General features: G+C 38.2%; 1 protein-coding gene across 4 annotated transcripts in view; it reads left to right on the plus strand.

Annotated features, from left to right (window-relative positions):
* Window positions 1–25,885, plus strand: part of SIPA1L1 (signal induced proliferation associated 1 like 1) — a 200,803-nt gene that overhangs the window by 120,162 nt on the left and 54,756 nt on the right. For all 4 annotated transcript variants that reach the window (XM_071427213.1, XM_071427211.1, XM_071427214.1 and 1 more), the window contains 3 exons: window positions 9,919–11,739; window positions 19,211–19,341; window positions 19,959–20,147. In XM_071427213.1, the coding sequence (XP_071283314.1) occupies window positions 10,242–11,739; window positions 19,211–19,341; window positions 19,959–20,147 (1,818 nt within the window). In that variant the 5' untranslated portion in view covers window positions 9,919–10,241. The remainder of the gene's footprint in view (window positions 1–9,918; window positions 11,740–19,210; window positions 19,342–19,958; window positions 20,148–25,885) is intronic.

The raw sequence follows: 25,885 nt of genomic DNA on the forward strand, positions 1-25,885 counted from the left end.
GGAAATTGATACATAACTGATTTTGAAGCCTATTTTAGTGTTCCACAGAAAGGACACCAGAGTTTGGCTTGTAAATGGGATGTTTGTGAGTGAAGTGATAGCAGGCAAAGTATGAAGCCGATGGTCTAAGAGCAAAATGAAAAGAATGAAAAACATGCGAACATGAAGAGTTGCTGAAAATTATTCTTGCTTTCTTATAAAATCTGTTGCTTACTAATGTTTTGTCTTCTAAGATCATTATCTAAATAAGCAGTTAACTTTTTTCTTTAAACCTTTTGTTTTAACCTATTTTTATTAGGGGAAGTTTATTTTTACTTTCTGTTTATCTGCATTCTTCGGTCAAGTTCTTTACACTGATACACCAGTATGCTTTCAAGAGCTTAGCAGTATAGTAATACAAAACTTGAAATTCGAAAAAGATAATTGGTATATTGATAAAAAGAGTATTACTGAGTTTTTAGTTTTTTCCCAAAAGGATTTGTAGTGAGAGGCTGTGGAGGGTTTCACTGAGTGCATTTCAATTTGAATATTACAGATGTTCACAATCATAGGGTTTTAAAAAAAAAGTTTAAGTTTTTGCTACAAATTACTGTCTTTCTCTAAGGTTTCGAATTTTCTAATTGACTTCCTTTCTTGGTGTTGCACACTTGACTGGATGTGGCAGTCACTTGAAATGGAAACTGCTATTCTTCTTGCAAGGACTGTTTGAAAATTGCGTGCTCTCTTATCTGTTCAAACACGTGGACTGTAAAAAGAATCTCTTTTGCTCTCTGTAGCCCTGTGTGACTTTATAGTTTGGACTGTAATTTTCAGTGTAATTATTTTATGCTGTCTTTATTTGCCTAAGGTTTGAATAATCTGAATACCTAAAAGATTCATGCTGCAGGGCATGTTCCAGGTTAGTAGAGTCAAAATTTCCTGTAGAAAGATACAGTCAATGTTTGATAGGTTTAGCTTTAATTTTGTTTTCTTCATATAGCAATAGTGAATGCAGTTCATTAAGCACATTTACTAGTGTGAAGTCTTAAAATGACATGAGGGTTGATTACCATGTTTGCTAAAGTTATATTTAAGTACTTCTTCTAGAGAAACATTAGAAATATAACATTAACATCTTATGTGTAAATATATGTAGATGTATATACACAAAAATATACATGGTATATACACACAAAAGCAAATGATATATTTTAGGGGAAAATATATTAACTTTTCTTTTAATATACAGGAAGTGTAACAGATTCAAGTAATTATCTACTTGGTATTTTCACATTAGCTGATAAGGAAGCAAATTCATTTAACACCTATGAATTATTTGGAAGCTTGAAGAAATGATATTTTGTTTGATGAGATGCTCAGCTGTCTTTTGAATGGCTTTCATTGAGGGAGCAAATTGAGGCCTGAAATTCTAAACTGATGGAGTTTGTTCTATCCCACTGGGGACCGGGGCCAAAAAAAGCTGCATGGCAGAGGGTCCCAGGGTTGAGAAGGAAGGATTGTGCAGGGGGACAGCACCAGCAGCTGGGCTTAGAGTGACAGGAGACTTTGTGTGACTGGCTGCTGAAGGGGCCTGGGACATCAGCAAAGTGGTGATGGTGCAGAAATTGATGAACGCCTCTGGTGTTGGTGTCTGGTGACACCCTCTGCTTGTAATTCTGTCCAGCACTGAAGCAGTACCTTTAAAGCAGGAGCAATAGTTGCAAGAGCATCTTCAGGAATGTGTATGAATATGAAAGGCTCTCTAGATTATTAATATCGGGCTTGTGGAAACAAAGCCTATTAATTTTAGGTAAATTTTAACTTTTGCTCTTGAAAAGCTGCTTTTGTTTCTCCCTTAAACACATGACATAATTATCAGCCAACCTATGGAGAAACAGTGCTTTGTGGAGGTTTGAGAGCTGGATGACTTTCATGAAGACACCAGAGCAGCTCCTTGCAAATCTTTTACCAAATCAATAGTTTAGGGAGAAGCAACTGCAGTGATAAAGGAATATTAATGGTCTTGAGAAAAAGATCTCAAATGCTAGCAAAATTATGGGCTTATATTTTTTAAATAATCTTTTTAACAAATTAGTGATGCAGTCCAACACCTGTTACAAGAAAAATTAAATTAGTTTTGAGTTGCACTCCAGACTACTTAGAAGCACCTGGAAGTTTGGAGAGGTAGTAGGTTAAATACGCTCTTTACCCCTCTTCCAAACTGAGGTCTCACTCAACTCTGATGTTTGTGGCATGTTATGAGACATGGTGAGGTCTGTGTGCTCGTTTGCCAAGTATGGCCAGCATGAACGGAGCCACTGGAAGCAGCTCAGAGACCACAGGCTAAATTCTGTCTCTCTACTGGTACCAAAGGTATGCTGGAAACAAATGGTGGCCACACTGGAGGAGAAAGGACTTGTATGGGCCTTTGTGCTATGCAAGTATGAGCAAGGGTGCAAACCTCGGGAAAGGGCACCCGTGGCACGTACTGGAATTTGTAGCTTTTCCACTGAACTGTATCTAGGCCAGGAAATATCAGCCCATTTTGGGGGAGGTTGTTTCTTGGACTGTTTTCTCTTTGTTATTGTTATTTTGGTTTGGGACTCTTCATAGGTCAGATTGTCACAGTTATTGGTAATTGATAAACTTGGATACTTGTCAGTAAAGCAACTTTTTATAAGAGTTCACACACCAGGAAGGACGGTCTGTTTCTGGGACCATTACCCAGGGATGCAATATAGCAACAGCTACAAGCTGAGAAACAGAGAAGAAGCATCTCTAAAATAAGAAGAGGGAGGGTTAAAAATCAAACTGTTTTGTAGTTGGTAAAAAGTTGCTCTCTTTAGAGATGGTATCTGTGAGCTGGAATAATTTGCTCTCATATTGCCACTGATGTAGACTCGTTTCCTAGAGAGCAAGCACTCCTTTCAAAAGTAAATTGTTATTAACAATTTTGTTCCAGGAATAGAATACAGTATAGGATACAGTAAGACTTGTAATCTGTCTTTTAGATCCTGTAAATTACATTCCAGGAATGGGATTCTACACTTAATTAACTAGATGACTGACACTGGTATCAAAATGGAACATTAGTGTTGAAGTAGGAATGACTGTGCAGTCCTTTTCTCAGTCTTACTTTCTGTCTCAGTTAAAAGGAGTTTTTAAGTATTTGTTTCAGCAACAGTTACTTGTACACTCGAGAATTGTGATATCCATGTCTTGATTAATGCATATGAAATGGATTTGAAAACAGAGGATGCAGTTCTGGCTTTGAGATATTGTTGTGTTTGCTTGGTGAATAATGAGTAGGAAATCATAACAGAGCAAAATGTGCTGAAGTGCACAGGTGGGAGATTACTGTCCCCTGCATTGCTATATCTATCTCAGTCTGATAGCTTTTATTATGCTTCATTTACCATCCTGTTATGTCACGAGCATTTACCACTGACTGCAGGAGATTATGATTATTGACTGTGAGTTCATGGTCTTGGCAACAGGGAGGCCAGCTGGTTCTCTGTGCTCTGAGCCAGCTGATGCTTTACCACCATGGTTACCAGGGCTCGAAACCTGGGGGAGCAAATTCAGCTGAGTGCCACAGTGATGTGCTCAGCTCAGCACCCTTTCCTAGTGACTGTGCATCCCCCGCATGTTCCACTGTGAAAGCAGAGCGAGCTTGGCTTTGTCTGGAGAGAGGCATATACTGCAGAGTGCAGAAGCTGCTGGTAGTGACTCACAGTAATTACTGTTACACCCTAAAATCCATGTAACCTTGCCTAGGTTCATGTCTATTTGCATCACCTAGTTCAGCACAGAATGAATCTAAGAATAAAGCAGTGCTAAATCCTAGCAGATCATTGCAGGTGATCATTGTGTGTACAGCAACAGATGGCACCTGGTGTCCTCAGAGCAAAGATTTTTTTTTCTGATGGTAAGGATGCAAGGAAACATTCAGAGAAAAAGGCAGACTTGCTGACTTGTGAATCACTGACAAATTTTGTAGACACATAAATTGGTGAAGTGGAGGGAAAAGAAAGGGAGGTTGAGGGAATCTGTCTGTCTATGCAGAACTGACAGTTATCACAAACTCAGGTAACACAAAGCCAGCAATTCTGCTAAGTTTGAAAAAAAAGAAACCAGTAAGTTAGTAAAATACCAAACACTATTCTTCAAATAAATTTTCAGTTTGTAAAATCTTCCTCAGAGAGATGAACCTTTTAGCTTTCCTGCAATTACAATGATGGAAGTAATCCTGGGAAGAAAAGGATAAAGTTAATAATAGGTAACCAGATAAAGTATTTCAAAAGGCTAAATTGAATTTTTCTCCTCCGATGAATCAATTTTATGCAATTAGACATTATTTTGTACATATGATAACTTAATTGGCTGATAAATTAATATTCCCTCCCAGGGTTTGATCTGTTATAATTCAGGTAAGAATTTGTGCCACAAATAGATAAGCTTTCTTATATAAAATATTTTTCCTTGTTCTCATTTCTTTTTCTAGTTTTAGAGGAGCTTCTAGTTTTCAGAAGCTTATACTGATGGCATTTCTTTTCCCAGTAAAAGTTAGCAAGGATTGCTGCCAGTAATGTGTGTGTTGTTGCACTGCATTTCCTGAATTGACTGTGGTTTAGTAAACCCCATGGAACTGAGAAGATATCAGTTAAGTTTTTCACAACTGCTTGCTGTACAATGTTATTCTGATCTCCTTATCCTACAGCTTTGGTGATTTTAAAGTATCCCTGGCAATATGTGGCATTTACCACCCTCTACTATGTTTTACTGTTTGGAGTGGAGCAGGTCCATGGTGTGGAGGCTTGGCAAAAGCAAGACTTTCCTATAAGTTGAAACTGATTCACTTGTTTTTAAATGTTTAATTTTAAAATGCCACTTTATAATAAGGGCTGATGGTGAAGTATGAAGTCTTTCCTTTGGAACGTTATGAGTCATGAATAATTTGGTGCCCCCCAAATCTATCTCTGTCAACATCAGACCATTTAGGATCATTAGCGCCCATAATCTCAGCAGATAAGAGTAATTGCTGAATCTTGTCAAGTAAGACTCAGTTGTGGGCAAAGTCACTACTTTGCAGGGAAAAAGAGCATGATTCCACATAACTAAAGCTAGGAAAAGTTGTAATAGAAGGTATCTGAATTGATGTGTCAGGCATGAGCTCCTTTCCTCCATTCATCTTAACAAGTAGTTGTTGAATTACCTTCTTTGTCTAACTAGATCCAAGATAGAAACTGATTACTGTGCAGTAGTTGAGGTTTTTTTCCTATCCCGAACTGATTTGAGTGAGACAGTTCTTCTTGATCAACTACTTGTATTTGCTGCTTTGTATTTCAAAGGTCTCTAGATGAAATCTTGACTGGTAGGTCTTCATTTTTCTGGGTGTGTAACTTCAGGCATCACAAATAAGAAATCAAGATCCTTGACTTCCCTGCCTTTTAAGAATGATGGAGTCTGCAAAACCATCTTGCAGTTCATCCAGAGGGTCCTTTTAAGTTTTGTAAGAGTGGTTTTTTCCTGCACCTAAAACTTTGGCTTTGGAGGAGACAGCAAATTGATTTAAAAAGGTATAAGTAGAAAGCAAAAGTATGAAATAGGTGAATTTGAATGAAAAGTATGAATTACTCATTTTGAGTTGAGATTAGATGCTTAGTCATCTGGTACTGGTAAAAGCAAACAAAATTGTTCTAAGTATCTGAGACCTATTTTGAACAGATACTTGGATTGCTTTACTAATTATTGTATGGAACCAGATAAGCAGATAATTGGTTTTATGATTATTCTCTTAACTCTCTATTCAGGTTTTTAGTTGATATAATCAGTACTAAGTTTTCATGTACCCTTTCAGTAGTCTTTGCATTTGGTTTCCATTTTTTATATATAGCTGTTCATCTGATTGTTTTGTTGGCCTCCTCAGTAAGTTGAGATGAATTGGAAAAGTACATTTTCGTGGTTATGCTAGTTGGTCCTTGCCGTATTGTGTTTGCATAGATATTCATAGCTCTATCTTAAGATGTATTTTTTTCTATATTGAAATGGTAACAAAGTAGGATTTGTTACTCTTTGCAAATGTTGCTCTTGGCATTAGAAGTAGGTACCATACTGCTGATCTTGTAATTGTAACTAATTTTAATATATTGCATATTCTGTGTTAGCATTTTTGCTGCTTAATATTTAAGTTCTGGCAGGTTTTCCTATTCAAAATAACACCTGTTACTGGTCTTTTAAATCCAGTGAGATTTGTTCTGTCTCTGATGCTGTTGTGTTTTGCAAATAATGAATGCTAGAAAAGGTTAAAGTACAGATTGCTGATGTTGTTTATTTTCATTAAAGCTGATAACCAGTGTACCCAGGACCTGTGCTTTAGGAATTTTTGCTGGTATCAAATGTAATGTTTTCACTTTATTTTGACTGAAACTAATTAAACTTTTTACACCAGGCTGTTAGGTCTCGAATTAGACACCAGGCTGGGAAGGTCTAGAGAAATAAACATGGACAGGTGGTTGCACTCTCAAAAAAAATTTGACTTAATAGTGATTTAATTAATATAGACACAGTCAATGACGGAGTTAGTTTCTTCAGAGTATGATATTAACTATTACTGTAATCATTTACGGCCTGTATTCCAACTGCTGCAGCAGATGAAGGAGGACAGCTGCAAAAACCTGCAGAACATAAAAAAGCTGGTCGCCAGAGTGAGACATGCATAAAGCTGCGTCAGGAACAGAGAATTTCCTTTGGAAAATACACTTGTGGTCATGTAACTAATGACAAAACCATGTATACAACAGGTCAAGAGTAAGTCACATAGACCACTTAGTTATATTTTTTCATGTGATTCGAGATATGTTTGTATATCCATATCCGTACTTAGGATTGTTGTCCTGAAAATTTTTAAGGGAAAACATATAATTTGGGGAGGTAGGGAGAACTGGTGGTATTTGGATGCTTATATGGTCAACACCAAGCTTGGGAGTTTTTAGAGCTGCTGTGAACTTATGCCCTGAAGTTAATGACAAACCTGTACTAGTAGGTGATGTGTTTCAGTAGAAGAGCATTTGGGGGGGAGGAGGTGTATACTTTGCTTTCAGAGTTAATGTTGGTGGAAGGGGAACAGAGAGGGACAAATCTTGGCTTTCACTGCAGACTGTGAAGACCAGCTTGTGGTAGTGGATGTTTTATGTTTAAACTCCTGCATGTTTTATGTTCAACCCTCAGCTTGACTTTTCCTTTACGATCCCTTTTAGCCTGGCATTCTCCTGCCCTAAATCCTTATCAGTTTTCATTCTATTTTCCTTCTGTCCTGCCTATAAAAGCAAGATCTGTATAGATCTTTAGGAAGTGCTGTGAAGTGTTGCCATTTCATAGAGGTTAATAGTGCTTAAACACTCTTTGTTAGGCACCTTGCAAAGTAGGCACTTTGATAGGCATACTTTGAAAATTATGGGCAGAAGATTAGGTTGTGTCATGGCATACAGTGTTTGCATTTTCCCTTCCTTGGTCTGATGGTGCACAAAGTTGTTTCACCAGCCTGATTAGTTCTTAGGCTGGAGAGTGTTTGAAAATTGTAAGAAGTTATGGCTGAATACTGAATTCAGTAGTTTTCAAACAGCAGCATGGGTAGACTGCCTTTCTAAAGTTATTCTAATTAGAAAAAACCCTGTTATTTCAGCAGTATCATTGACAGCACAGAGCTGAGTGCTGCAGCTGAAACAACAGAAGGAAGGGATGCCATCTATGAAGACACTGACAAGCTGAAGGAGTGGGTCTGTGAGAACCTAATTAGGTTCAACAGGTCCAATGCAAGGTGCTGCACCTGGATCAGGGCAGTCCTAGACATGAGTACAGACTGGGAAAGGAACTTTTTGAGAGCAGCCCTGTGGAGAAGGACTTAGGGGTGCTGGTGAACAAAAGCTGTAAGAAGTCAACAATGCTGCAAGTGCAGAAATCCAACCGTATTCTGGACTGCATCAAGCCCGGCAAGGCCAGGGGTGTTAGTCTCCCCTGTGTTCTGTCCATGTTAGACCCCACCTGGAGCAGTGCATCCTGGTCTGGATTCTTCACAACAACAAACGTAGAACTGTTTAGAGCAGGTCCACATAAAGGCCATGAAGATAAGAGGGCTTGAGCAACTCTTCTAAGAAGACAGATTGAGAGAGCTGGGATTGTTCAGTCTGGAGAAGAGGAGGCTGTGAGGAGACCTTATTGCAGCCTTTCAGTACTTAAAGAGAGCTTTGAAAAAGATGGAGACTTTTTACCTGAGGAAATAGTGATAGCACAAGGGGGAACAGTTTTAAACTCAAAAATTTAAGATTTAGATTAAATGATAAAAAGTTCTTTCCTATGAGGGTGATGAGGCACTGGAACAGGCTGCCCAGAGGATTTGTGGATGGCCCATCCCTGGAGATGTTCAAGACCTGATCTAATGGGTGGCATCCCTGCCTGTGGCAGGGGTGTTGGAACGGGTTGATCTTTAAGGTCCCTCCTAGCTCAAACCATTCCATGATTGTAAGACTGTAGCAGCATTACAAGGAGAAGAGCTGCATTTATGTAAATGCCTGTGCAAATACAGTTGTACCCTGGGGGACTCGCACTGTTCTTGTTACGTGTGATGCAGTAGCTTGCGTTTTAAGTATTCCTTATGTGTTGAGCTTTATATTAAGAGCAGCTATTTTAAAGTGCTTTATATGGCAAGTGAAATTTAAACATGCTGCCTTTGGAGGCAGTAAGTGCCCTCACTTGGTATTTAATTAGTGTGGTGCAAAGTACTGTAGTTCTGAAACTGCAGAAAGTGCTGGTTTTCCTGGAAGCATTAGAAAGCCTTGATTTTAGACAATACTGTATTGTCAATGCTGTGCTGGTTCAGCAGCATCTCTGCACGCATTTGGCAAATATTTAAAGGACACATTTTGTCTGATTGGTTCAGCCATGGAAAATTATTAACTTCTTTGTGTTAAAGGATGTACACAGCAATGCAAGATTTTATCTTGACAATCCCATCCTTTTGTCTTCTACCAGCAAGGATGTATTTGTGGATTATGTTTTTTTTAGCTCCTCAAAGGGCAGTGCACTAAAAGCTTTGTAATCACTTCTGTACTGATGAGGTATGGGAAAGCATTTAATTTCTGTGACTTTGTGAAGCTGTAATAATACAGGAGCTGTGGTAGACAAAATTTTATTAGCCAGGGAAATAAATGAAACTTTTTTCAAGTTACTTAAAAGTATGTATTTCTATTAAGCTTTAACCTTTTTATGTGTTGTAAACTCTGGTCAGAGGTAATACATGCTTTCTGGACTATGCAGCTAATGTGCAGATGAGGCTGTGTAAAGCACAAAAAAAATGTTGTTGACAACCATCCTCTCTAACAATTTTATACACTTTATTCTAATTAGCTTCCCTTTTTTTTTTTAAGTTAACATATCAGATATTTACACTAATGGGAAAGTTGAATAGGAAGTGTTAATACCTAATGGCAACCAAGGATGTATGACTTGTAAATGGTAAATTCTTTAAAGTGATTATAAAATTGGAGTCCTGACCTGGCTGTTATATAATTTCTCTGGGAAATGTATGCTGTATGTGTCCTTAGCTGAGAAGCTCCCTACTAGTGCTTTGTAACACTGTTCATTAACCCAGCTAAAAAGTACCACTAATCAATTCAGAAGGAAAAATTTGTATTTGTTGGAATCAGAACCCAGCATTATTTTTTCAGAATGCAACCCAACAATACCTAAAAAACTCACCACCACCATGTAACGCAGTGCTGCATTTTTGCAATGATGATCAATGTGATTCAAAAACATGTTTATAAGAATATCAATTATGTGTAATAATTACCTTGATAATTATTGATATGATAGTATCAGTTACCAAAAAAGTTCTGTATTAAGGAATTAATTATTCTATCTCTTTTTTTTCTGTTCTAGGCTTAAAAGAAGCATAAGCCATTCAATTACACCTCTGATATTTTGGAGCTCGAGTGATGTTAGAACTATTTGAATGTATTGGAGCATGGCTGCTTCTTAAAATGCAGAAGTTAAAGGAAATTATTGCTTATCAAAACCTACTGAATATCTGAATTTTTGGGACATTCAGCATTTAACTGTGTCCTTAAATGTCCATGATTAAGATCTCATGCAACCATTGTATATTTTGGAGACTATTCTCCAGAAGAGAACTGTGCATTTAAAAAGCAGAAATGACTGTGGGCTTTTTTGGAACTTACTAAGGTTGAACATACTGAAAGACCATGACCAGCTTGAAGCGGTCCCAGACCGAAAGGGCTGTTGCCACTGGGGTATCAGTCGGAACAGATGGCACCTCAAAAGTCCACTCGGATGACTTCTACATGAGGCGCTTTAGGTCACAGAATGGCAGCTTAGGATCTGCAGTCATGGCACCAGTTGGACCTCCTCGCAATGAGAGCTCCCATCACGTTACCTCTACCCCTGGAGTCCCTAAAATGGGGGTCAGGGCAAGGATTGCTGATTGGCCCCCAAGGAAGGAGAACATCAAGGAGACAAGCAGATCTAGTCAAGATATTGAAACGTCAAGTTGCCTTGACAGCATGTCTTCTAAAAGCAGTCCTGGGAGTCAGGGAAGTTCTGTTAACCTGAATGCTAGTGATTCTGTCATGTTAAAGAGCATTCAGAGCACACTTAAAAACAAGACCAGACAATCTGAGAATCTAGACTCCAGGTTTCTTACACCCGATGGCTATCCCAGTTCCCCAAGGAAAGCTCTTCGCAGAATACGACAGCGCAGCAACAGCGACATCACCATAAGTGAGCTTGATGTGGATAGTTTTGATGAATGTATTTCACCCACATTTAAATCTGGACCATCTCTGCACAGAGAGTATGGCAGCACATCTTCCATAGATAAGCAGGGAACTTCAGGGGAAAGTTTTTTTGACTTATTGAAGGGCTATAAAGACGAAAAGTCTGATCAGAGAAGCCCAGGCTCAGCTAAACTCGGTGAGCTTCTGATTGCCAGTGGAAGCAAGGGTTCAGGATTCTCTCTAGACGTGATAGACGGGCCTATTACTCAAAGGGAAAACCTGAGACTGTTTAAGGAAAGGGAGAAGCCACTCAAGAGACGCTCAAAATCAGAGACAGGAGATTCATCTATTTTTCGTAAGCTGCGTAATGCCAAAGGAGAAGGGGAACTTGGGAAGTCTTCAGATCTTGAAGACAACAGGTCAGAAGATAGCATTAAGCCTTGGACTTGTCCAAAGTGTTTTGCTCATTATGATGTACAGAGTATTTTATTTGATTTAAATGAAGCAGCAATCAATAGGCATAATGTTATTAAAAGAAGGAACACAACGACAGGTGCATCTGCTGCTGCTGTAGCATCACTTGTCTCTGGACCCTTGTCCCATTCTGCAAGCTTCAATTCTCCAATGGGCAGCACTGAAGACCTGAATTCAAAAGGAAGTCTTAATATGGACCAGGGGGACGATAAAAGCAATGAACTAGTGATGAGTTGTCCTTATTTTCGTAATGAGATTGGTGGGGAAGGGGAAAGGAAGATCAGCCTTTCCAAATCTAATTCAGGTTCCTTCAGTGGGTGTGAAAGTGCCTCATTTGAATCGACTCTGAGTTCTCATTGCACAAATGCTGGAGTTGCAGTTCTGGAAGTTCCCAAGGAGAATCTGATTTTACATCTAGACAGAGTGAAAAGATACATCGTTGAACATGTAGACCTTGGTGCATATTATTATCGAAAATTCTTCTACCAGAAAGGTAGGTAAATTGTATTTCTCCTTGAGCTTTAAGAATGACTTTTTGTTTTCTGAACATGCAAAATCCAGTTGATACTTAATAGTATTTGCAAGAATTAGGGATTTCTTCAATGGTGTATTTTACTGATGGTATGTGCTATATCTAATAGTCTTTCAGAGTGTTAGAGTATAAGAATGCTGAGGGTTTTATTGCTGATAGCTACGGTAGCAATGGCTACAAAATATGAATGCCTTGAAACACAGCTTTGGGTATCCATAGGAGTGAGCAGGGGTTGACACTTGAAAGATTGAAACAAGAAAATCCTAAAATACGAGAACTTTCTTCCCGCTGTGCCAGGAGTTGATTTACTGAGGATTTAATGGAATGTGCATCTTAGACAAGTAGCATTTACAATAATCTTTGGACATACTAATTAACTTAATAATGAATTCATTTTCAAAATGAATAATACAGAAAGGAAGACATGTACAGATATAACTTTATGTACACACACAAATACCTGTGTTTCAATGCCAACAATATATCTGAAAAACCAGAGTGCAGTTCTCTTATCACATGGTTCTACCCTGAAACCAAGTATTATGATTTCCATTGGATGTATATGGGAGGGACAAAAAAGCCCAAAGCAACAGATCAAAGCCTTTTGACCTATAGAAAGGAGCATGCCCCAAACATTACCCAGGATACTCCCCCTCTCTGTCCCCCCAGTAAAAATAATACTGGCATTGGAGGTACAGATCTCCCTCTCATGATTCTGAAAATGATCAAAAAGGATTGCAGACCAAAGTCCTTGGAAAGAGTTCAGTCTGCAGGACGGTGTTGTACTTCCTGATGGATAGAGCTGTTCTGATGACTGACCTGGAGAGTGCTTGTTCCTTACCTTTCAATGATCAGGGTTGGTTTCTTCAGTGAATGCAGGTCAAAAGAGCTTGTTTCTCACATATAAAAGCAACAGGGATGCCTGGTTAGAATTAAATTGATGGTCTTTAAAAGAAAAAGCTAATGCTTCTTAATTGCATGTTATTGCTAATAATCTCATTTCCCCTTTTTCTCTTGCCTTCAAAATATGTCCATCTCTCACCTCTTCCTCCCTGCATTCCCCATTGTTTAGGTGGCTCTTGTTACTCTTTCTGTAGTCTCCTCTTTCTGCATTCTTTCTAGGGCTGAGAGGTAGCCTTTGCTCCATGTTTTTTGAGAGTGCTGATCCATATCCTTTGGAGACATAGGAGTTAGGAAAAATAATGGCTTCCTGGGAAAAGTAAGCTAGATGTGTGATACAGGATAAGGTATGTTTAGAGGGGAGAGCCTGAGGTTTGTGACCTTTGGGATTATCTTCCTCTCTGTCTCCCTCTGGAACAATTTGATTCCTTATCAATCTAGTGAGTTTTGCAATCAGCAACTAAAGTTTCATGTTACAGCTGACCTGGTTTACAGCATTTTAGCCCTAAGAGGGACAGACATTATTCTCCCCCCTTCCTTGTACCGGTTCTCTTGTTTTCAGAGAACTTGATAAACCAGCTGAGTTTACTGAACAAACAAGCAGAATTCTTGCCATCACAATAAATTTGGGGTTTACTGCTTGACTATTTCTCTCCAGTTCTGGTGAGGGATATTACTATTTCCTTGCAGTGAGAAGTGCTAAAGCCATATGGCCAGGTAGGGGATGGAAGTGAACAGCAGAGGAGGAAGGAGGTATGAGTGAAATTTCAGCCCTTAGCCAAAACCAGTTTATTGGTTTGCCTTCTCCTTAAGGGAAGCCACACCCTCTTGCTACTACAGTTCCAGTCACCATTACATTTCCATTATTTTTTAGATGTAATTAGGAAGAATTGATAAAATCTACATAATCTAGTTCTAAGGGTACTGGTGAGGGGCAGCCAGATATAAAAATGTGTGTTATGGAGTAGGATTGGATGGGGAGAAGAAGCTGTGATTTTATTTCTTTTCCTTAAACAATAAAACGGGTTTTAAATTCACTTTTGTGTTCAGTCCAGCAGAGTCCAAACCAGGGATGTTGTTTCTTCCAGAGATTTTTATCATAAAAGCTGTACTTTAGAAGCCTCATTAAATATCCCAAACCCCAGTTTTCTACAAGTACAGAACACGTTTTGTTGACCACCCAGAGTATCATCGTTCCCTGAGCAAACTTTAGACTAAGCTGATGAGGTGGGATAGTGATAAAATTTGAAGCAGCATCATGGGGAAAAAATCTAGGAAGCCAGTTGTAACTGAATTTTTTATGTAACATGAAGCAAGTAATGATGCAGAAATTTTTTTGCTGGAAGAGGAGGTTGGATTTTTATGATGTTAGGAACGGAACAGATAGTGCCAAAACACAAGTTTCAGTAGGATCAGCTCATCAAGTCAGTAGGCTTTGTATAATTTAATAGTCTTGGAACTATTCTTACATGAATTCTGATTTGACAACAATACCTTTTAAAGATCTCAAACCAGGCAAATGTCATGGACTTGGAGAACACCTAGTAACCTTAGAGCTTGCAAAGAATAAAAAGAAATGTTCCAGAGAATAGTAAGCTGAGGTGGTTTTCATTCCATCTGGAAATAACAAAGAAGGTAATTTGGAACTATATCAATAAAGAACTACCAGTTAAAAATCATCAATGATGCCAGTCAGCATGATTTCATGAAAAATGTCTTGTCACATAAAAGAAAAAAATATGCAGTTCATCTTGTGTCTTAAAAAAAAGGATGAAAGACGTTGAATTCATGTAGGTCCTTTTAATTTCTTCAAGGTAATTTGGTGAAATGCTGATGGTAACTTGTCTGAAGTCTTTAATTATATGAAATCAATAGCTCATTTTTTACAGGTACTGTTACTTAGATGATAGAACCATCTCAAGATTTAGCAGTGTATGGAGGAAGGATAAGTGAGCTTCCAGTATTACTAACATGGTCCAAATTAATTCAAATATTTTAATCTAGTTAGTGTAAAATATTTGCATGTGACATTTATGGATTAGTCTTGTATAAGTTTAATGAATGCAAATGGATGAGTTTTTGTATGTAAAGGAAATTGGTCCCTCTACAAAGTAGTGGAACTGATAAACATTATTCTGGCCTGGTGTCCAGACTTCTAAATGTGAAAATACTGGGGGAGACAGTTTAGTGGAGGTACGACAAATTATACTTAGAAAAAGATATTGAGAAGAGAACTTTATAATGGGAAGCTGAATTCAGTTTCTCCACTTTATATCTGAACTAATTTTGTAGACTCGCTTTGTACTCAGTGGAGAGAAATGAACCTTGCAGGACCTTATGAATTTCAGTCACTTCTCTCAATTCACTAACAGAAGCTCATGCATAACTAACTCACATGGAAATATTTATTTTTATAGGAAATGAATGCTCCTCTTATGATTCACAAAATGTATTTACAAGGTGGTTAAATAATGGTGTGTTTGAAAAGGTATATTTTATAGAAGGTCTTAACCAAAAGTTTGAAGTCTTGACATTCATAAGTTAAGCTTGTGCATAAAAAAGAGGGAGAGCATGAAGCCAGCGCAAGAGCCAATTTGTGAAAGTTGCAGATGTGTTTATTAAAGACTTATTTACAATCAGTATTAAAATCACACAGACAGAAAAATTTGTTTCCGTCAGCTTGTCCGAGTGCAGTTCAGGAAAGAGATCATGTCACTCCAGAGGAGCAGTCTGTTTGTTCAGTTCTGGGAGTTAGTTCTCATGGAAAGAACCAAGAGCATCTGTTTTGCTTCCATCCTTCTCATGCAGTAGTTGGTAATGTTGCCATTTAGGACAAATGTAAGTTACTCGCTTAGAATGAAAGACTTGACTGAAAAGTAAATAGTTTCCCGAACTGGTTTTATAACAAATGAGCTGTTGGTTGGCTTTCCTTTAACTGTTGTCAGCCAGTAAAAATACCCTTTTCCCTAATGCTTTTAATTGCTGCATATTCTATCCAAGAGTTGGTGCCTTTCAAGTATGTGGCTAGACTTGCAGAGCTCCCAAAATGCTGCCTGCCCTTTTGTCTCCAGAGAAGTATTGGGCAGAGTTTTCCAGCACTGTAAATGCTGAGCTAGGATTAGAGGAAAATACTTGATGTGAGTTTCATTCAGAAGAGAAATGTATGGGGTTTTTATTTCTAGTCCAATTACACAGAATATCATTTGGACACGATATCTAAAGGGAAATATAATGAAAGCACAAAAGAACTTTTTCCATTAAAATAAATTGCATGTACTTGGATTTCCATTGCAGAGGAAACTCATAAATATCTGCCGAGAAAATAAGTATTTTACCTTTGGTTCTTTCACAGAAAGTATCTTTTGAGTTATATGATAGATATTTAACTAGTTTTAAAAGTATGTATCTATTTTTTAATGACCAGCTACAATGAAGTCATCTTTTTTTTTTTTTTTCTGGTATGGATTTATAAGTTAATTTATGGCTGCTGCTAGTTGTCCTGATTGTCTGTTAATTAAATGATTTTTCAACAGTTGTTTAGATTAAATGTCAAGCTTGAGAAATGTTGTTTCCAATTAGCTTCTGTGTGGTGTGGAGAAATAAGCTGTCTTCTATGGTATTCATGTTTGACATCAAGTTCCTGAATTATAATTGTGACATAGCCCTTATTTTCCCAATAAAACAACTAATTAGCTCTCTTTACACTGCATATTAAGCTTTTTGCACTTTAATCCTGCTGCTGCTTTTCCTGCACTGGAGAGAGAAAATTTTTGGATGTAAGGAGATTCAAAATTTAAGGGAAAGTCAGATGGAAGTACAAGAAAGTGTACCAGAAGGATATATTGTAGCTTGCAGAATGAATACAGATACGGGGTTTAGGGGAGGAGGAAGAATGAAGATAAAGAATGAACAACCCAGTAGTAAATATAGAGTAGAGGCGAGGAGAGGGCAAAGGATGTGCAAAGGAGAGCAAGAAAGAGACTGCCCAGAATGAAGGAAAAGAGAATAGAAGACATTTCCTCTTAGCAGAGAAGTGTGGAGTTCCACACTACTTCATGCATTTTTCCAAAGCAATAGGAAATAATTAAAAAGCTTAATCGAATGATACAGAATTGTGTATGTATTTTGTGTATGTGTATGCAGTTTCAAACATTCCTCTTGCCACCTTTCTTAAATGAGTTTTCAAGATGTAGAATAATTTCTCCTGAGAAAATTTTCTATCTGAATTGCAAGCTAGAGTGATTGCAGGGTACGCAAGTTTTACCATCTGTGTGGCTGTCAATATACTAAACTAATGAATTGTTTGGACCCTTCTAGTATGCATGATCTCCATATCTTTTTTCTTTAAGCTTTTCAATCATAAAAGCAAAGCCACATCACTGTTTTTAAGTCACTAAGCAGTTTAGTGTGGAGATGTCCAAGTTACCTCAGGTTTTGGAAGCTGCATAATATACTGATTCAAAAATTAGTCTAACTTTCTCCAGGACTGTGCTGCTTCTGCATTGACCTTGTCTGCTATGAACTGTTTGGTGAGCTATAAACATCCTGGTGAAAAGCCAGACTAGGTAATGCAGGAGAAAGAGAGGCTAGGGTGCTAGTAAGATAGTTTGAAATGTTGAACAACAGAACATCTCTGGCATTTACAAGCCTCATATTTGTGGACTAGTATGAAAACGTAATTAGTTATATAGATAATCTAATTTGTTACTAATTTTCCCACTCACAGGTCAGCCACTCAAAGTTTAATGACAATATTTACAGAATATTCCAAGAGATACTGAAAGAATTTTGAATTTTAATTACCTTTGTTTAAAGTATTGGCTTTTCATAACTGGCAGACAAATTTGGTAGAAAACAAGTCTTCTAGTGCTGCAAGCATGTCTTTAATGCTGTCTTGCGTGCTCTGAAATCTTAAACAGAAGACACTGAGTGAAGGATAATAAAATACCAGACACTGGGGACTTGACTAGAACCCCCAAGGGCTTAAAGTGTTGGACAGCTGTGTGAAAGCACTTAGTATGTTGGAGGGAGATTTTGTAAGAACCAGTAACTATAAGTTTTAAAAGAATTAGAGTAAAAAATGAGGCTCCTAATTTTTTAACTGTATTATTAATTGGAAAAATGATTGCTATTCATTTTAGATGGAGTATATTGAAATAATCTGTTTTTATTATCTTTAAAGATGCAGTTCTTGATGATGTTAAAATACTTTACATTTTCTCTCTGTAGTAGAATAACTCATATTGGATTGCTCCTAAAGTTCTTACTTAAAATTGTTGTTTTAAGAATGACAAGTAATCTATATGTAGTAAAGGCAATATGGTTACATTTCCTGTCAGGGCAGTTACATCTTTTCTTTATATCACTGAATTTCACATTTCTTTGAATTGCTGTATTTTTAGGTGGTTCTAACTTTCTATTTTTGTGCATGTATAAATTTATTCCTCTATGCAGCTTATGGATACTGATGACATGGGACTTATTTTTCTTGCACAGTGCTTGACTCCAATTTTTTTACTTTTCTCTTACATTTGCTTTTAGGGAATATATGTTTAAATTCAGCAGTCACTTAAGATATTTGCAGCTTTGTTTATATGTTGCTGCATTAATGGTGCTATACCTCTGTCAAGATAGTTTGTAATGCTCAAAAAGTTCTACAGAAGAGCCTTCAACATCAGTTTCTAAAATTGTTGAGCTTTGGTTTTTGTAAAGGTTTTCTAAAAATGAAAAGAAACTTTGTGCTTTTCTAACTTTTTTCTTGTAAAGCTTGGCTTTACATGTCTATAGTTAGACAAATATAAAAATGTGTTTCAAAGAATCTGGTGTTCAGCTAGTGAGTGATTTTACCAATCTTGTATTGTCCTCTCTGCTGCCTTCCCCACTGGACTGGTTTTCAACTGAACTCTCAGCACTTTTAAGGGTTGTTGAATACTTCACTGTTCAATATTTATGCTAGTAATTTTATTCTTGTGCTTTATTTTTCTGTGGTGCTATAATTTGATATTTTTACTGTGAACAAGCCTTTAACTTCTTTTTCAGCTTCATCAGTTTTTCCCATTTTAGAACTGAGTAACGTGTATGGAAAAAGCAAAAAGCAGTCAAACAAAAATAATTTACATCATTGTCTAAGTACAGTTGTTTGACATTTCTATTTTAACATAGGTTGTTGAGTTTCCCACTTTAGTGCATTTAGCTTCCTTCCCTTTGTTTTTATGGGGGGAAATTTGCAGTGCTTCTTTAGTTCAGCGTGAACGCAACAGATGGTAATATAAAAGGTGATGAAAGAGGTATATCCTGTTTTGAGCCTATTTAAGCAGATATGCCATGTTGAATTTCAGCCTTTTTGTATAATTGGAGCTCACAAGAGAAGTGAAGCACAAGAATGACATCCTGGTACCACTTGAAGACATGCTCTTATTGGCTCCATGGAGCTGGCAGTTTATTTCCAGTGTAACAATCAAGCATGGAAATATAGTTGAAGTGTAAGAAGTAAGACAGACTTCTATTTTTTTTTTTTTCTCTTGTATACAAGAACACTGGAACTATTTTGGGGCAGATGAGAACCTGGGTCCAGTAGCTGTGAGTATAAGAAGAGAGAAGCCTGAGGAAATCAAAGAAAATGGACCTCAGTATAACTACCGGATCATATTCAGAACCAGTGAGGTAAGCAGTCCAGGGGGATAGGAAAAGAAACTAGAAGTGAGAAGGCAAAACCAGGTCCAATATGTGGAGTGTGTGTGCTTTTCAGCATTGATAATAGATTTCTGTATAATCTGGGAACCTCCTGACAGAATCATGCTACATGTTTATCTGGCACAGAATATATGTGAGTTATTCCGTAACATCCAGTACAGAGGAAACGCTGATGGTTGTTTTGGTTAATTTTTCAGAAATTTACAGGAGATATATTAGCTAGAAGCAAGCCAAGAGGAGGGAAATTGCCTTCTTCACTTTTATGTATGGCAGTGGGTAGACCTGAGAAATGTCATTTTTACTTTTAAATGCTCTATAGTATAGAAATACTGTAGTAATACTGATTTTTCCCAGGTAGTAGTTTCCTGTAAAACTTAAATCCGATTAATTCTTTCAAATATTCTGATTACTGTTACCAATGAGTGGAATTTTTGTGTATCAGTGTTGGTCTCATGCTAACAGAAATTCCTTAATGTCCTCGATCTCTACTGAGAATTGGAAAAATAGTAGGTCTGGTTGCACTGCTAATGCTGGTCAGTCTCAGTGCATAACTCAATATATGGGCTGTTGTTCCTTTGTATGCATAGCTCATGACATTAAGAGGCTCCGTGCTGGAAGATGCTATCCCTTCTACTGCAAAGCATTGCACAGCCAGGGGACTTCCCCTAAAAGAAGTGCTGGAGTATGTGGTTCCTGAGCTGAATATCCATTGTTTAAGGCTGGCCTTCAACACCCCAAAAGTCACAGAACAGCTTATGAAGCTTGATGAGCAAGGGGTAAGTGCAGAGTTACAGAATTAAACAAAAGATCTTAATCTGTCAGATTATTGCTATGAGTTGCAAAATGATCTTTTAGGTTTATATGATTTGAGTAAGTCTGTTGAAATCTCTCATTTAAAGTAAAACTTGTCATCTGTAAGGAGAGTTATATTGCATTTATTTCCCCCAACTTTTGCAGAACATTTGGGATGTATGAAATCAAGTTCATGTCTCTGGGTAGCCTAAATTTTTAGATTAATGTTATGGCAGTTGTTAATTTAAATTTCCTTTAAAAGAGAGTACAGCATGGTTTTTCAAAGACTGTGGGAAGGAGGTTTTTATAAAAACTGTGTGGTTTTATTATTGCTATTATACTAAGAAGAGAAGTCTCCCATGGTGCTAAATGTTTCACTGTAATAGTGCATTGGCTAAACCATGACCAGGGTGCTGCCTGTCTTGTTTTGTTTTGTTGGTGTTCTTTTTTTCTTTCCCCTGGAACAAACTATATGGCAAAATATTCTAAGACTTTCTTCATATGAAAAATTTTCAATGAGGTGATAGTCTCTTTGTCTTTTAAAGATAGGACCAAGGCTCCGTAGCACTACAGCTTTGACTTAGAAAAATGGAAGTCCATGACTCAAGTGAATTTTATGGTTATAAACTTCAGTAGTGACATTTTATAGCTGTGTGCATGCCTCAGTCCTCACTGGCAACCTTTCTTCCCATGCCTCTTAAGTGGATGGACCCAGGATGGGGACTGGGTCCCTCCCACTGCAGAGATCATGTTCATGGCCACCTGATGAACTGAATGTAGGTAATGGGATTTGGATTAATGGGATACGTCCCAGAGTCCTCAGGGAATTGGCTTATGCAGTTGCCAAGCCACTCTCCATGGCATTTGAAAAGTGATGGCAGTCAAGGGAAGTCCCAGGAAACTGAAGAGGGGAAACATTGTACCCCTGTTTAAAAAGGGCAGGAAGGAAGATTCCCTGGGAGTCGTCACCCTGTCAGCCTCCCCTCTGTGCCTGGGAAGGTCATGGAACAGTTCCTCCTAGAAGCTCTGCTAAGGCACATGGAGGACTGAGAGGTGGGTTTGAGACAGCCAGCACAGCTTCAGCAAGGGCAAATCCTGCCTGACCAACCCAGTGGCCTTCTAAGATGGAGTAATTACATCAGTGGACAAGGGAGGGGTTATGGATATTGTTCTTCTGGACTTCTGTAAAGCCTTGGACATGGTCCCCCACAACATCCTTCTCTGCATTGGAGAAAGATGGATTTGATGAGTGGACTGTTAGATAGATAAGGAATTGGTTGGATGGTCACATCCAAAGGGTAATGGTCAATGGCTGAGAGTAACAGTGGACATCAGGGACAACTGGTGTATCTCAGGTTCATAGTGGGATTTAATATCTCGATTAATTAATGACATTGCTGAGGGTGCACTCAATCTAATTAGGAAGCTGAGTGGTGCAGTTGCCATGCTTGAATGATGGGATGCTACCCAGAGGGATGTGGACAAGCTCAGCAAGTGGCCCCATAGGAATCTCAGGAGGTTTAAGATGACCAAGGGCAAGGTCCTGCACCTGGATTCTGCACCTCTGGTATTCACAGGCTGGAGACTGAACAGATTGAGAGCAGCCCTGCCCAGAGGGACTTGGGGGTGCTGGTGGGTGAGAGGCTGGACATGACCCAGCCATGGGCACTCCCAGCCTGGAGAGCCAAACGTGTCCTGGGCTGCATCCAGAGCAGTGTGGGCAGCAGGGCCAGGGAGGGGATTCTGCCCCTCTGCTCTGCTGAAACCCCACCTGCAGGGCTGCATCAGCTCTGGGTGCCAGCACAGGAAGGACAAGGACCTGTTGGAATGAGTCCAGAGGAGGCCAGCAAGATGATTAGAGGGACAGAGCATCTCTACTGTGAGGAAAGGCCGAGAGCACTGGGATTGTACACCCTGTAAGAGAAGGCTTGGGGTGACCCAACTGTGTGGCCTTCCAGTACCTGAAGGGAGCCTGTAAGAAAGAGGGAGAGGGACTTTTTACAAGAGCACAAGAGTGACAGGACAAGGAGAAATAACTACAAACTGAAAGAGAGTAGGTTTAGAGTAGGTATAAAGACAACTTTCTTTGCTGTGAGGGTGGTGAGAGCTGGAACAGGTTGCCCAGAGAAGCTGTGGATGCCCCATTACTAGAGATGTTGAAGGCCAGGTTGGATGGTGCTCTGAGTATCTTGGTCTAGTGAGAGGTGTCCCTGCCCATGGCGGGGGGATTGGAGCTGGATGATCTTTAAGGTCCCCTTCCAGCCCAAACCACTCTATGATTTTATGACATCTAAGAAAACTGTGAGGTTAAATTATTCTTAGTTTATATCCTGTATGTTATTAAGCTCTCATAGTATGGCTTTCTAGTACTTAAACTTTTGAAAATCATTAAGGGCAAGTGATAGTTGAATTTTTATTATGTGCATCAAAGTATTTTCTGTTTTTGTGGTAATGAAACAGTTTGACACTTCTAGCAAAAAAGATAAGTACACTCTGTACTAATTATAAGCTGCATTTTTTCAATTCTAAGCTAACAAAAATTGGGTAGCAGCTGCTCTACTAATTAAGTGCACAGAATGTTGATCACTTCTTCTTGCTGAGTGCCACACTGTTTCATTACAGCATGAGCAGGTGCCTGTTTGATATAGCAGATAAAATGTTTTGTAAATTCAAGAGTTAAGATTATAAAGTCACCTTTAGCCTGACTTAGCCACTAAATTTCACCCAGGAACCCCTTCACTGAGCCAAATGTGTACACATTGGTTTTCATTAGAATAAGATGTCTTTTTTATATTTGAGTGAGGTCTTAAAGCAGTTGCTTGTTTTCATGATTAAGAATTTACACTTCTTTATTTAAATTTATCTGCCTTCAGCTTTAAGACTTCTGATATTTTTCCCTGCTACATTTTTAAAAGTCATTTTGGTGTGAGATTTTTTTTCCAGCAAAGGTTTTTGTATGCAGTGATTATATCATCTGTTGGTCTTGTTTATGATAAACTAAACAGATTGCACTTTTCAAGTCTTTCACTGCAACATATTTTCTCTGCATTTCATATCACTCTTATGGCTGAGCTCTGTCTCTTCTACTCTTTCAATATCTGCATATGTCATTCAGTGCTAGAATGGGAATATTTTTCTTGCCCTAGTTTTGTACTGGTGGTGTCTGTGAAAGTTGCTCGTTCCTTACTTCCTCTTAGATTGCTAGAGTGGTAACATCTGCTGTTCATACATATGGTCCCCACTGCTTGTCACCTAGCTGTTCTTTTATTGGATTTATTAAAATGCATTCATTTGAATAGTTCTGTGTTAAACAGCAATCCAGTCATTTCCTAGGGCTGCACTGCCTTCTTTGCTAATCACCTTCTACTAATCTTTGTCTTGAATGCAGAGCTCATGGTAGGTTACTCTTAACTTTGCTTCCAAATATGATTTAAAAATTTGAATATTAGGGCAATTACTGATTTATTTCAGTTGAAGCTAGTCTTTATGGCAATTCCTCATTCACACAAATACTGTGAAATGTCACTTGGTTCTTAATATAATTCCTGCTCCATAAAAGAAACTTGCTGACTGATTAAATCCAAGCTATACTTTCTGCTGTCTTTACTGGGTGCTGGATAAATACTTAAAGTGCACTTTTCCCATGTATATAAATATGTAAATACTTTCAGATTATTAAAATGAAGATGTTACTTTAGCAGTTTTACCACGACAGAATTCATGCTTCAACTTCTTTTTTAGCTTTTTCTTGTAGTTAATACACTTCTAAGGACTAGGTTTATCAGAAGGTTTAATAATGGGGACTGTATGCTGTTCTCCAGATCTGCTCTTTTTGATTCAGAAATGCCAACTTGCGTTGTCCTTAAGGAAACTTTTTTTTCCCCCAAAAAAATTAGCAAATCTAAGAACACAGCTAGAAGGCATATCCTGCTCTTTGCATAGTCCTTGTTTAGTTGACATTTTCAAAGCAATAAAGCACGGTTGTTTGCTTGCTCATTGGTGCTGCAGATCCCATTTATATTTATGCCCTTGAAAATACTTCCTTCAAGTAAAGTTGAAGCTTAATAGTGCAAGTGTGTTTCATGAGAATAATTTTCTTTGTCCTCACTTCTTTAAGTGAAATTACTAGAAGGTATTGTAGTTTGCAGTACAGCTAAGGTGTTGTGGTTCCATGAAGCACTTGCATCCATCCTGTTTCTGTGGGACTGGAGAAGGCCCATCTGAGCAGCAGATGCCTGAATGGTCCAAGACAGGACCTGCCACTGATGGTATGGAAAGTGATGACAGTTGTTTGGCAGGAATGGCAGCAGTGCCACCTCTCACCAGCCTTCCTCCCTCACTATGTGTCAGCAGGAGGCACTGGAGCAGATTGCCAAGCTGGGCATGTCCCATCCCTGAAAGTGTTAGAAGTCAAGTTGGATGTGAATTTGAGTAAGTCTGATGTAGTAGACCAGACCTGGTCTAGTAGAAAGTGTCCCTGCTGCCCATGTCAGGACTTTAGAAACTGGATGATCCTTAAGATCTCTTCCAACCCAAACCAGTTCATGATTTTGTGCTGTACTTGAGTTTTGTCATAAGGAATTTGGATGTGTTTAGAAGACGCAAGTCAGTGTGTCAGCTGATAAAATAAGGGATATTCTGTAGTGGGGAAAAAAAAAGCAGCCTAGAACTGTAACTTTTATATAATGACTTCTTCAGCAGGAGTAAACAAGCCAGGTTATCCTTACTCTTCTTTTTCCCTCCTTGTTTTCCTGCTGCTAATACTTTAATCCCCATCATCATTCATCCTTTGTGGTAAAGGAAGAGTACAGTAAAATAGCAATGTCCTGAGTTTTTAAATTTTAAAATTTGCTTTCTTTAGAGACAGACTAGGACCACTTCTGAGGGCCTTTAAATTATCCCACCATAAATATAATAGGTAAAAATTAGTAAATTTCAGTTTCATTATGTGTCCACATCATCCTAGCAAGTTCAAAATCCTTTGCCTCATGGCTTGGGATAGAATCTGCTGAGAGCAAATTACAGTATATTTAGATAACTTTGCTTCCAGTGCACTTGCAAATAACTGTTTTCACTTCCCAGTAATCTGTAGTCCAAACTTGTGAATCTTATACCAGTTGTGATAGATTTTCTTACAATTTCTTTCTGGCATATGTGGTTAGTCTATTTGATATAGAGCCTCTGCAAAAATTCATGTGTGGGAGGAAAGATTATTTACTGGACAATAAGGATGCATTTCTACTGGATGAATTACATGCACATAATCCAAGGCTCTCCCTTGTGCTCCTTCAATCAGAGTTCCTGCCTGTGAAATTGGTTTTGGAGACAGCAGTAAATGGCTGTGGATGCTGCTTTCTTCCCTTCTGTGACTTGTCTATCTGTAGTCCAGATGTAAATGATGCCAGTGTACTCCTTTTTTGTGTGTGTATGTATCAATTTGGAATTGGTAGAAACAATTTGCTTTGAGGAATCACAATTATAGTTGGGTAAAAAATTACTTTATTTGCATCTTTAGTTTCTGCTATATTAGGAAGATCAACTACCAAATTAGAGGGGAAAATGGAAATGAAAAGCACAAGTGTATTTGAAGATCTGTGCTAGTAAATAGTACCTTCAAGGTATGACCAGAATTTTTCAATTTAGCTGGGTTTTTTTTTGTTATTATCATCCTATTTAAGTCAGGGAGGGCCAACTGAATGCCATGAAGTCTTTCATCATTGTG

Source organism: Agelaius tricolor, unplaced genomic scaffold (genome assembly GCF_023055355.1).
Source record: "Agelaius tricolor isolate 1412-34295 unplaced genomic scaffold, bAgeTri1.0.p SCAF_5, whole genome shotgun sequence".
In the NCBI taxonomy this organism is placed as follows: domain Eukaryota; kingdom Metazoa; phylum Chordata; class Aves; order Passeriformes; family Icteridae; genus Agelaius; species Agelaius tricolor.